The sequence below is a fragment of the Cnephaeus nilssonii genome, assembly GCF_951640355.1.
Source record: "Cnephaeus nilssonii genome assembly, chromosome: 7".
NCBI lineage: Eukaryota > Metazoa > Chordata > Mammalia > Chiroptera > Vespertilionidae > Cnephaeus > Cnephaeus nilssonii.
The window spans coordinates 82,265,366-82,279,280 of record NC_137078.1 but is presented as its reverse complement, the minus strand read 5'-3'; the positions used below and the strand labels follow the sequence as shown (position 1 = coordinate 82,279,280).

At 42.8% G+C, this 13,915-nt stretch overlaps 1 protein-coding gene across 1 annotated transcript in view; it reads right to left on the bottom strand.

Annotated features, from left to right (window-relative positions):
- CSMD2 (CUB and Sushi multiple domains 2) overlaps positions 1–13,915 on the bottom strand; it is a gene marked incomplete at its 5' end in the record, with an annotated part of 537,662 nt that overhangs the window by 235,844 nt on the left and 287,903 nt on the right. The window contains 1 exon segment of the mRNA XM_079778373.1: positions 7,060–7,181. Coding sequence (XP_079634499.1) covers positions 7,060–7,181 — 122 coding nt within the window.

The following is a 13,915-nucleotide window of genomic DNA, read 5'->3' as shown; positions in this document are numbered from 1 at the left end:
ACACAGGATCCTATAATGGCTCATTGAGTAACATGCAGATCAACAAAGCTCCCAAACGCCTTTCTGAGGCAGGACAGTGGCAGCACATGAAGTAGGCATGATCACAGAGGTACACTGTATACAGCCTGTCCTTCACTCTGCATTCAAATCTTTGTGCCCCGACATCTCTTAGAGCAGGCATTGGATAACTATGGCCCTTGGGCCAAATCTGGCCTGTGGCCTGTTTTTGTATTGCCCCCTGAATTAAGAAGATATATTTTATTTATTTATTTACTCATTCATTCATTCATTTAGGAAGGGAGAGAGAGAGAAAGAAATATCAATGTAAGAGAGAAACACTGATCGGTTACCTCCCATATGCGACCAGACAGGGTATCATGCCTGCAACCTCATGGTATAAGAGATAACACTCCAACCAGATGAGCCACCTGGCCAGGCCGAGAAGCGTTTTCATATTTTTAAAGGGTTAACTTTACGTGGTCCTCAAAGTCTAAAATATTTTTTATCTGGCTCTTGGCAGAAAAGGCTTGCTGATCTCTGGCCTAGAGCAATGGTCTTCAAACTGGGTTCCCAGGCACCCCAGGGTCCCATAAAGGTACTTCAGAGGCCACCAGTAAACTCCAATCAAAGCAGGTCCTTTTGAGCTAGTTCATGTTTTGGGAGTCTGTGACAGACATAGATAGTGGTTTACTAAATGTCCCTCCCTCTCTTTATAAGTTCTTAACAGAACCCTGACTTTGTCTGAAGTGTGGCAATGCACCTAGCTAACCACAGAGCTAAGGATGTCTGGCTAAGTGACAAGATTCTAGGCATTGAGATACGAGCTGAGGAGTCCACAGAGCATTTCCCTGCCTTTCAGGAATATCAATGTGAGAACAGAGGTGGAGCAGCCTCCTGCCTTCCTGTGATCATGAGGACAGGAGTCACATGAAAAAAAAAAAAAAAAGGCAGAGGGAAAAATAGAAGGTGCTCGGCACACTTGAGGGAACTACTAAACCAGACCTGGACTCTCCACCCTGGACGTCTGGTGGTGGGGAAAATACACTGTTTTGTTTAAGCTTCTGTGGAATTTTCAGGAACTCATAGCCAATGGCAAGCCAGTAGCTATAGGTTCTGAAGAAAGGCTTTCATCACTTCAAAGAAGTTTGCCATCTCTTTACCCTCAGGATAAAGTTCAGCACCCTGGGAAGCCTAGCCCCTGCTCCTTCCTGGTTAGATAGAGCTCCCTCCACGAGGCCCTGCCCAGCCCTACTTCCTCTTTCCTCCTCGCTGTACTTTCTGAGCCCCTGAAGGCTGACCTTGGCCCACCCAGCCTTGGTTTACTAATGCTGCTGTCTCTTTGACTATTAGCTCATGAAAGAAAGAGAGCTCCCTTTTACTGGGCATGGCCTACTCGAGCATGTCAAACTCGTGGCCAGTCTGACATGCTTGGCCTACATGGTGATCCTTGTTCCAGTCTTGCTGAAGACCCAGGGTAGGGATCAAGAATTGGCTTGAGGGTGACGGGGGAAGAGGGGAAATTGGTGGGAAGGCTGACCTGACCCCTTGGGAGTTCAAGCAGATGGGCCTCTGGTACCTTTGGGAAAGGTATTATAAAAATAAATTGAGCATAATTGATATATTTCATTAGTTTCAGGTGTACAACATAATGATTCAATATTTGTATGTACTGTGAAGTAATCATCACAATATGTCTAGTTTCCCCCATCACCGTATAAAGCTACAAAATATGCAATATAACCGGCCAGCATGGCTCAGTGCTTGAGCATCGACCTATGAACCAGGAGGTCACGGTCCGATTCCCTGTCAAGGCACATGCCCAGGTTTCAGGCTCATTCCCTAGTGGGGGGCATGCAGGAGACAGCCAATCAATGATTTTCTCTCATTATTGATGTTTCTATCTCTCTCTCCCTCTCCCTTCCTCTCTGAAATCAATTAACATTTATTAAAAAAAACAAAAACAAAGAAAAAACCCAAAATATGCAATACTAGTATAATGTTACTGACTATAGTTACCATGCTATACAGTATATGACCATGACTTACCCACTTTATGACTGGAAGTTTGTACCTCTTGACTCCCTCACTCATTATGCCCACCCCAACCTCCTTCCCCTCTAACGGCCACAAATCTTTGTATCAGTACATTTTGTTTTGTTTTGTTGTTCACTTGTTTTGTTCTTTAGATTCTACATATAAGTGAAATCACATGGTATTTGTCTTTCTCTGTATAATTTTCTTTAGTATAATACCCTTAAGGTCCATTCCTATTGTTACAAATGACATGATTTTATGCTTTTTTATGGCTGAATAGTATTCCATTCATCAAATTACATCTTCTTTATCCATTCATCTACTGATAGACACTTAGTTGCTTCCATATCTTGGCTATTATGAATAATGCTGTAATGAACACCAAGGTGCATATATTTTTTCAAATTAGTGTTTTTATTTTCTTGAGATAAATATCCAAAGGTGGAACTGCTCCATCATATGGCAGTTCTATTTTTAATCTTCTTGAGGAACCTCCATACTGTTTTCCATAGTGGCTGCACCACCTTACATTTCCACCAACAATGCATGAAGGTTCCCTTTTCTCTACATCCTCCCCAACACTTGTTATTTCTTTTCTTTTTGGTAATAACCATTCCAACAGGTGTAAGGTAATGTCTTGTTGTGGATTTGATTTGCATTTCCCTGATGATTAGTGATGTTGAGCATCTTTTTATGTGCCTGTTGGCCACCTGTATGTCTTCTCTGGAAAAATGTCTATTTAGATCCTCTGCCTATTTTGGATTGTTTGTGGGTTTTTTTGTGGTTGAGTTGTATGAGCTCTTTATATATTTTGGATGAGGAAGGCTTCTGAGGAGGTTGGGAAAGAAAGCCCAGGGACAGAGACTGAGAACTTTAGGAGGTTCTGGAACTTTGGTCACTACCTCCAATTAATTTTGGTGGCTCTGAAAGTAGTAAACCCTTTCACCCATTTGTGACTCATCCACTCTTTGATTGATGGATTCACTCATTCATTCATTCATTCAATAGTTAATATGCACTTGCCAAGTGCTGGGCTTTGGAGAGGCAACAGCAGGCAAGATAAACATGGCCACCACCCAGAGAGCTCACAGTCTAGAAGAGGAGACTTATAAGTACACAAAAAACACCACATGGTGTGATGAGTACTGAAATTAGGGAAGCGTGGGTATGGGCAAACATGAGGGGCAAACATCCTGGCTAGATGAGGAGCAGGGCTTGTCTTCAAGAATAGAGAAGGGTGTGCAGTTAGTTCTAGGGGAAGAGGAATGCAATATATGATGGGAAGTGAAGCAACTGTAAAAAGGAAAGGGATCAAGTTTAGGACTTGGAGGTGGCCATTAAAAGGTCCCTCTAGAGCTACCCAGTCATGCAAACTGGCCTGTGGGGACCCTTGGCTTCTCTGACAGCAGCTTGCACAGCCCAGCACAGAAGAGGGCATGAGTAAATGCTGAATGAGTAAGCGAGTGAGCAAATGGGCCAACAAATGTATTCCTGACATTTGCACTCCGGAGTGATCACTTGCCTAGAGAGTTAATTCTTAATTCTTCAGGCTTACAGACGGAAGAGTGACAGTGATAATCTTTAAGGAGTGAATAATCAAAACACTATTATCTTTGGTTTTGAAGTTCATGGAATGAGCTTTCCTCTCCCTCTCCTTTCCATGCCCCCTCCTTCTCCCTTCCATGTCCCCTCCCTTTCCTATCTCTCTCTTCCTTTCCAGCCTCACTTCTACTTTTTTTTTTTTAAGCAAAGCTGCATTAACTTTCCAGCTCAAATCCATTGAAGTTCATATGCAAACGGAATCATAAGTCTTGAGTTCACACTGAGAAGCTGCGAAAGAAAGGCAGATGTGTGTCGGTAGGGGGCAGAGACGTGGGACTGGGTTTTAGTCCTGACCACGGAAATGTCATCACCCATGTCTTCCATGAGGCTGAACTGAAAGGTCATAACAGGAGGTGGCCCTGGGGCCAAACATGGGCAGGGCCATACCTGAGGAGCTACTAGACACTGACACAGGTCTCCTTCATCCTTTATTAACGTATTCAAACACCTGCTGTGCTCCTCTGCACTGAGCACTGTGGTAACTGCAGAAGAAATACTGTACAAGATTCCAATCTGCTTTCAGGGCATTTCTGAACTACAGGAGAAAGAGATTCTAAATCCAGTACAATGTGATATATACACAAAAAGGGAAATGTAGGAACAGAGGAAGGAGCAAGACCTCAAGGAGTTAGGAAGGCTTCACAGAAGAGGGGGTATTTTAATTGTGTCTCAAAGGGGAATAAGGAATTTGCCTGGAGGAGAAGGGAGGGCACACTGGGACAGAATGTGCCTGGACAGAGGTCTTAGCAAGGTTGAAAGCAAGAAGAGAATATTTATTAGACAAAACCCAAAAGAAAGCTGATGTTATAGCTGGGAAAAATCTTTAAAACATTACTACAGGTAAAGAGAGTCATTAAATAATTATTTTTTAAAAATTTCAAGTCACCAGAAAGATATATAATTCTCAATATGCATGATCTCATAACATAGTCCCAATATATATAAAGCAAAAATTAAGAGAACCAGGAATAATAGACAAAAGCTACCATCACAGAGGGAGGTTTTAATATGCCTTCCTCTGCAGCTCTCTGATCAAGAAGATAAAATCAATGAAGATATAAAGAATATAAGCACAATCAACAAGCTTGATGTAATAAAACACAAAAACTACAAAATACACGTCATTTTTCCAAGTACACACAGAATATGTGTGAAAAAATGATCATTTCTGGTCCAAAAGGGAAGTCTCAACCAATTTCAAATGATTCAAATACAATTTTCTCTGACCACAAGCTTTAGAACCAGTAACAGAAAGACAGCTAGAAAAAATCCTCTGTTTGAAAATTAGGAACTACTTCTACATAAGCTGTGGTTGAAAGATGAAAGAGTAATGGAAATTGGAAAATATTCACAATTAAACTATAATAGATATACTATGCATAAAAACCTGTGGGAATGTAGCCAAAATAGTTCTTAAAGGGAAATTTATAGCATTAAATACTTAACTGAGATTGAAAAATAATAAATTAAGCATTGAAATTAAGATGCCAGAAAAGAATAACGGGATAAATCCAAATATAATAGAAAAAAGAATAAAGATGAGCAGAAAATGATGAAATAAAAATAAAATATATCAAAAGAAGTATTAAGAAAATAAAAATTGGTTCTTTCAAAAATAGCAAAATATAAAACCTCTGGCAATATTGATAAAAAAGATACAAAATAGAAATGAAAAGGGGAATAAAAATATATAATAAAAGATAGTATATACAACTTTATACCCAATAAATTTGAAAACTTAATAAAATGGCTTCAAGAAAAAACAGGTAAGTAATCCTTTTGTCATAAAAAGATAAACCTATAGTTTCAAATCTTCCAAAAAAGGAACATCAGACCCAGATAATTTTTCCTGAAATGTTCCATGAAACTTTCAAAGCTATTCTAATCTTCCACTTTTAGTTCCATAGAATAGAAGAGGAGAAACACTCTACATCATTTTATGAGGTTAGCAATATTTGACAAAATCATCTGGCAAGGGTAATGTAAAAAAAAAAGGCCAATTTCACTAACAAAATAGAAGCAAATTACTAAATAAAATATTGGCAAATCAATCATAGGCATGTATAAAAATGATAATGCTAAATGACTAAGTTGAGTTTATACCAGGAATGTGAGGTTGGTTTAATATCAGAAAAATCAACCGATGTAATTCACCATACTAAGAAAATAAAGAAGCAAATCATATCAATAAGTATACAAAGGTACTTGATAAAAGTCAATGTCCATTCACAATAAAAGTTCTTAGCAAACTAAGATTAGGAAAAAGACAAATAAAAAAAGCTTCAGCAAATATTATAATGATGAAGAAGTAAATATTCTATTTAACTTCAAACAATGACAAGAGTGCCCACCATCATCACAGTCATTTGACATTATATTTGAGGTTTAAGTCAGAACATTGGGGCAATAGAAGAAATGAAGAGAAGGTATAAAGACTGGAAAGTAAGAAATAAAACAATCGTTTTTTTGAAGATGATGATTGTCTTATATAGAAAATCTCAAATAATTCACAGATAAATTATTACAAGAGAGTTGCTATATACAAAGATCAAAGAATAAAAATTAATTGCATTTTAAACATCAGCAATAAATAGGTAGAAAATAAAAAAATTAAAAGATATGATTTATAACAGCAACAACAAATATAACACATCTAGGAGTAAATATGTTAAGAAATGGTGTAAGATCTGTAATGGAAAAATTCCAAAAGTTTATTGAAAGCCATTAAAGAAGTCCTAAGTCAATAGAGAGAAATACCATACTCATGGACCAGAAGACTCAGAATTACAAATATAACCATTCTTTTCCAACTGATCTATAGTTTGGTATAATTAAAGATTCCAGCAGTTTATTCTGTGGATCTTGGCAAGATACTTGTAAAATTTATGAGAGAACAAAGGGCATGTCACCAAAAAAGAGAACTAAAGGTGTGAAAAGATGTGTATAGCATTGCAAAACTACACACAACAACAGAGATAAATCTTAGGGACATAATTTTGAGTGAAGTTGATTAAGAATATATACAACATGACTACATTTATATGAAGTTCAAATGCTGGCTTACTAGACAATGTAATTTTTAGACACATTTATATGTAAACTGTAAACAAAGGAAGAGGAATGATAAACACACAATCAAGGTAGAGTGTACCTGAGGTATAGGGAATGGGATGGGGCTGATGAGGGATCTACATCAATAAGGTAACTGGGGTTTGGCTATGCAGGTGTCTATTGCATTGATGTTCTTTATATCTTACTTATATTTTGCTTTTTATCTACTTGATATTGAATAAAAACAATTTTAAAGATTTGCCTACAAAGAACCCACCACAACCAAGTTCTGAGTTTGAAACCCTTGTAGACCAATTGTCTCCAACCGAGCCCTGCCCACAGGACACTGCCCACGCTCCCCAGGAGCCTTACCTTGGCAGGGTTGAGTGCTGTGATGATCCACACACAGTGTGCGTTGTTGTCATATTGAATGGGGAAATTGGGGGAAGTGATGATGCCCGAGGGGCCTCGAAGGTGGGCATCGCACATGCGGGCTGCAGAGGGAAGATGAAAGTTTCCTTTAGACTAGGTCCAGATCCCATCCCCACCTCTCACTCCCCGCCCAGAAGAGACTGAAGTCTATACAGTCTCAACCCAGGTATAACCTTCTGCTTTCTGTTTTCTTCCCTCGTGGTTCTCAGTGGGTTCAGAGGAAGTCACAGTTCCTGGAGCACTGGGGCAGGGGGAGGCCCCACATGCTCTGCCTGCCCTGCTGCCCTGTGCGCAGCGATGAGCTTCCATGGTCAAGCTAAGCCAGCCCCCGACCCCAACTCCACTATGATCAGCAGCTCAACTCCACCGAGAGGGTGTGGCCTGGTACTCCTCATGGAACCTAAGTCTAGGTGGGCCCAGACATCTGTAGGCCTGCTGAGGTGCCCATGCTTTGCTCTGCTGACCTGTCTATGCATCACCATTTGCTCTCAGGCCTCCTGAACTAGAATCTCAGGGTGTCCTTGTCAAGGCCTCCTCACTAGGTCTCAGAATGTCTGTGCCCAAGGACTCTGCCAAGGCCCCCAGCTCAGCCTGGACCAGGCAACCTGAGTGACCTCAGTGCCAATCGAGGCCGCCCCATTTCCCTCCACACACCCCGCACGTGCCTAAAACAGGCTTTTGACGGGAAGCATGAAGACTCAAGGTGAATTAGAAGAAGTGCTCTACTCAAGTAGATATAAAGTGTTATCAATCACAGCTTAATTTAATTAAGCCCCTTAAAATAGCTTCTGAACTAATTAGATTAAGTAGTGATTGATAACAGTTAAGGTACTACATTGTATCTAGGTGTTTGCCTTCTTTAAAAACGTGTTCTTTAGTTCTAGCCACTTCATTCTTCAATGTTAGTGCTCAGCTATTTTAATAAAGAGTTCTATGAGCCTGTTTCATTGCTGCCCACATGGCAATTTATCCTAATTGTAGGCAAAGTGCCGAAAGGTAAAGAAACAGTGAGCAAACGCAGCAAGCCTAAGTATATGAAATGAAAGTGGTGTCAGGCCTGGTTTCCTCTGATGAGGCAACATATCCTGGAGCTCCTCTCTGTGTGTGGATGGGGTCAGGTTCAACCTTTCCCAGGAATCCTTCCTGGAGGGTCTGGGAAGCGGCTCCCACAGCTTCTGGACATAACTCATCCATTCTCATTTCAGACGCTCATTCCTGCACTCACTCATTCCAACATTTATTGAGTGCCTATCAGGGGCCAGGCAGAGTGTGGGGAGGAAAACCATCTAAGACGCAGCCCTCTCTGCAGGGCCAGCAGCTCTCAGAGGAAGCAGGTATGGAAACAGATCAGGTGGAGCTGTCGGGGAGTTATCTGCAAGAGGCGGCTGGGTCAGAATTGCTCCTTCTCTTCTAGTTCGTCGCTGTCAGTGGGGAAGTTCCTGGTGGCATGCCCTCAGCCTGGCACCCAAAGGATCTTCTCTCTCATCCTGAGCTCAATGTCAGTTGAGTCTAGTTTAAACAAGGGCCTAGGAGAACCCTCTCCTCCATTCCCCTTGTGTGTGCGTCCAGCTGCTTCTGTAAGTCTGTGCTGAGAAACACTTCAATTCACAGGTCCTGCTTGATACAACTGGGCCTGAAGGCAGCTGCCATGGTGAGGAGAGTTCTCTTTTTTGCTGATGTACCCTTTGTTCTCTCATAAATTTCACTAGTCCGGACCTCAAGACCCTCACCAATGGCGTCAACACTTTCATATCTGCCTTTGATTAATTCTACCATCCACCTTCTCTATTCCTAATCTGGGATGCCAGGTGCTGCGCCTATTGGGTTTTAAATCTAATTGCTTTAAAGAAGTTAGAAAACCTCTCTGATTCTATACTTCACCTGTAAGATGGGGCTAGTGACATCTCCCGAGGAGGCATGAAAGGATGCAGGTACCTGAGATAATGGATGTGAAGCTTCACCCAGGACCTGGGGAATCGTCAATGCTCAGCAAAAGGGGAGCCGAGACTGTGGGACTCCCGATGCCTGTTCATTCCATTTCACGATGCCCAAGATTTCTCTCAAGGCCCGAGAGCTTTTTCTACCTTTCCTGAAGTTGCTTTACATAGGACCTCCCCCCATGACCACACTTGAGACTGACATTACTAAACAAATTAGAATAAGGTCATCAAAACCAAAGCCTTGACCCCAGCCTACCTCTGTGAGGAGGATCTGTGGATCCAGAGCCCTAGCCCTGGGAACCCTCACAACCTCCACCAGCATCATCTTACACCTCCTCTGGAAAGCCAGGTTTCGCTGCCTTAAAAGCCCTCAGCCTCAGACTCAATTTATCCTGCACTTGTTTCCAAAAATTAGATGGTATTTGCAGTCTGTTGAAATATGCTGAAGGTAATTAGAGAGAACAGGTCAAACAGGCATTTACCACTTTAAGAGCTTAGAGGGAATTAATTAAAATATTACAATCTGTAGATATTTAGCATGGAGCACATTAAAACAGGTTCAGAATGGAGCATCAGCTACTTTTCTTCCCCTCTGCTGTCTGGGTGGGGTCAGGGGTCCGTGGACAGACAGACTTCCCCCTGAACAGCCAGCCCCTGGGATCCCACCAACAGATGGCTAGCTCATGGCTGCAACCCACACGGGCTGACAAAATGGTAGATGCTCAGACAAGGTCTGGATTAATGAATACACACATGTTGATGTTTCTCTTTTTGCCTTTTCCCATCACATTTTCTGCTGGATAGCTTTCAGACTTCTCCAGAGCCTTCCATGTCTGGGCTCTGCAGCCACTCCCCTCTTCCTCTGGACATCACTACCATATAACAGGGTGGTATTCCAGGGGACACTAGGGGACACAATCGGGACCCACAGCCAGCTCTGGCACTGCAACAATTTGGCACCAAAAAGGAAACTGCTTCAGATGCAAATGTCTTTGGTCTTCTGTCTTCTCCCCAAACCTGATTCCCATACTGTTCCCTTTGTGCCCTTGCTTCTCCTACTACTCACCTGCTTCCTCCTCCTTCCCACATCCCCACCACCAAGTCTAAGGCAAACAAACCTGGCTGGCATCTGCAACACCTCTCTGTACCTCCTGCTCCAGGTCTTGCCTTGATCGAAGCCCATCTCTCTCCCCGCCCCCCCACCCCCGAGTCCACTGCTTCCTCTGCAGTCCTCTGTAGTGGAGAGCTTTCTCTCACCTCCTCGAGGTCGTCGCTCCATAAACAGTTGCTGAATCCCTGGAGGAACTCCTCTCTGACTTTCGTCTAGACCTCATTCCACTAACACCAACATTTTTTCTCCACCCATCAGCTCCCTGTCCCCTCTTCTGTCCTTATCAAACCTAGAGCCCATGGTCCACTATTATGATTATTTTCTTGCAAATCCATCCAAGTCTCTTGCTCCTTTTTCCTTTCATCAGTTGCTTGAAAGACATCAATTATGGATGAACCTCTCCACCTATGTTCTCTAGATCTGCCCCCATAAGGTTGAGCTTTTCAGAGAAAAATCACAGGAGCAGAAAGATTGACATCACTATAAATTCCTGATTATTCACCTTAAAAAATCCTAGATATTTCCCAGCACTCTGCCATTTAGCTCTATTGAGCTCATTCTCCTACTCTGTACAAAGGCCCTTTCATTCCTTCTACCTGCCCCTCGGACCTCTCACCCTTCCTCTTCTTTCCCTTACTCTCAGTTGATGGCCTTGCTTTAGTCTTTATGGATGAAACAGACAACACCTGGCAGGCACATACTCTCTCTCACCTCCCATTCTGCAATCCTGTGTGCTTCCCTTCAGTTCCTTTGCCTTTTAGAGGCCAGTCCCCCTGCCCAAAGTCATCCATGTCCTTGGCCATACCCAGGATTTGCTGCTCTGGGCCCAAGAGAGTCCATCTGTGAGATCTAACTCCATCATCCCATTCTCTCCCCTGCCGCCTATGCAACCAGCAGAGCGACTTGATCTTGAGGTATTTGCTATCCTAAATCATAGGCCTTCTGGTTCCCTCATTTCCTGTCATCTTTCAATCCCCTGATGACCCTTCTTCTTTCACTAGTCTGGACCTCAAGACCCTCACCACTGGCTCCTTCAACACTCATATATGCCTTTGATTAATTCTACCATCCACCTTCTCTATTACTAATCCTGGGTGCCAGGGAGCTGCTTGGAGCACCGTGGTACCACCACAGATTCATGGTTTGCCATTGTAATTGAAGCTTCTGCTCAAGTCAGTCCTTTTCCTTTTCTTTGCTCAGTTTCCTCGACAATTTCTTACAAGAAAAACTTCAACCATTTGCCACTCAGTTGAGACACGTAACCCCAATTGACTTCTCTGGAGGATCTAACCGTAGTGACCCTTCTCTCTTGGTGAAACTCGCATTCATTGGCTTCTCTGACGCCTCCCGGCTCTTCTACCTCTCTGACCCGTAGCTCCCTCCTTGGCCATTCACTCGTTAAAAGTAGTTGTTTGGATCTGGGTAAAGAGTACAAAGGAGTTCTTTGCACATATCCTGCAAAATTTCTGTGAGTTTACAATTTTAAACCAAAACTTAAGTTACCAAAAAGTGGGGGAGAGAGATGTTCTATGTGGTTCCATCCAACAAACTGACTCTGAAGGAGGTGCAGGTACAATTTTCAGGAAGTGTAGGATGGAGCCTTTCGCGTCAGGGTTTGAATTCCAGCTCCACCGATTAGCTTTGTGCCCTTGGGCGAGTAGACTGACCACACCAAGCCTGAGCTAAACATGAAATATGGATATTGCCACATTCTTCATAAAGAAATTATAAGGAATGCCTACTACAGTGCTTTATACAAGTATAAATAGCTCAATAAATAAATAGCTTTATCGTTAGTGCGCATATGGGACTCAGGGAACAATGGAGGGAGAGGAGAGGAGGTAGGTGTAGGCTCAAGGTAGGCGTGGGGGAAGGGAGGTGAGGAGGATGAAAATTCGGAAAGTTGGTGTTTAAGCAGTAGGCCCAGGAAGCTGATCCAGCAAAGGCCACCAGGAAAGAAGATAGTCACCTGCAATTTTCATGGCCTTTAGTTTAGCTGGTTGGTGCCATATTTTCCATGTTTCATTCCCATTGTGTGAGAATGAAGGAGGAGATTCAGAGCAGTTCAGTGACTTGCCCTGGGCTACACGTGCATTAACACCAAGGTTGGAACTTGAACTTAGGCTTGAGTCTGGTGTTCTAGCTAACCCCTCTGTATTTTAAACAGATATATAAATGTGCATGTATGTAATATGTGTACATAAATATATATGTATGTATACAGTAAATAGTGGGTTTCTCCACAAAGGAAAAAAAACCAAACGTATTGTTTTCTGTAGATTATCTCAGTAACTGTAAGTATCTCACCTGGGGCTGGTACCGAATCCTATTCTCTGTCAACCCCAATTTGTGGTCACAAGAAACCAGGTCTCCTGGTTGTCAATTTGGTCCTCCTCATTCTATCAGTGGTTTATAAACAGTGTTCCATGGAGCCTCAGGGGTTCCTTGGAGGTGGCTTAGGGGCTGCTGAGAGTGGCGAGCTTCGAGCAACTCCCAATCCCCTGTCCCGACTGCAGTGCGAGACCTCCCACCTGCATCTGTTTTATTTTCTGTGAAATCTCATTTTAAAATATTAAGCCCCATATATAAAATAAGTCCAGTAAGCCCTTTATTATATACCAGAAGCCCAATGCACGAAAATTCATGCAAGGGTAGGCCTTCCTTCCCCCAGCTGCCGGCACTGGCTTCCCTCTGGCACTCGGGACCGGGCTGCTTCCCTCCAGCCTGGCTTCATCAGGAAGGATGTCTGGAATGACTTCCAGAAGACATCCAGTCTAATTAGCACATTACACTTTTATTATTATAGATACTGTTCTGCCTCTATCTGGGGCTGAATGGAGTTCATATAACAGTGCTTCAGGTGCCCTCAATCTCCTTTGGAAGATCACAATTTTCTAGGGGTCAAAGTAGATGCTTATTTCTTTGGGTGGGAGGGAAACAAAAGAAAGGCCTGTGAATGCCTGATGTCAGATTTCCAAGTGAGGGCACAGTGCCACAGCATTCATTCATTTCAATCACCGATTCAGGCAGGTCGTCTTGAAACATTTGTGGAGAGCCTATTATTTGCCAGGCCTCGTGTTTTAGTGTAATTAACTGTGTGGACAAGGAATATTTAAAATCACATCACAATTGAAATGCATTAGAGGAGAAACAATGCTGCTATATGTGTGGTGACAGATCCTTTTCAGAATGTGATCTCTGGGTGACCTGCTATTAGTGCAGCTATCCTGAAATTCAGAGTTTTGTCCCTTTTTTATTCTTAAAGTGAGGTTTACTTAAACTCAAAACTAGAGGTTTGAAAAGAAAAACTTTCAAAACTGCCCAAATAAAAGGACCCTTGAATCTAATATCTATCTCAGCCCTTGGCCTTCAGCGCTGCCCGGGACAGCTGGCCCAAGCTCAAACCCAGGAGCCTTTGTCTTCGCTCTCTCTCCCTTGCGATGATCTAGGGGAGAGAAGCAGGGAGGAGGGAGCAGCAGGAAGGGGAACCTGCCCTGAGAACCCCTCTCCAGTGCAGTAAGTGCTGGCCACTCTCTATAGCGTGGCTTATTTACTTTTTGCCATCACTAACCAGGGGGAGTTCTGATTTCCCAGTTTGCAATGAGGGCCCTGTGGCTAAAACAAAGATGAAGGAACCTGCCCAGGGCCAGCAAGCTAACGGGGGCAGAGTTGTGATCCAGATCAAAGTCTGTGTGCCTCCAAACTGTGCCATTGCAATGTGATCTGGCAAGACAGTGAGGGGCAG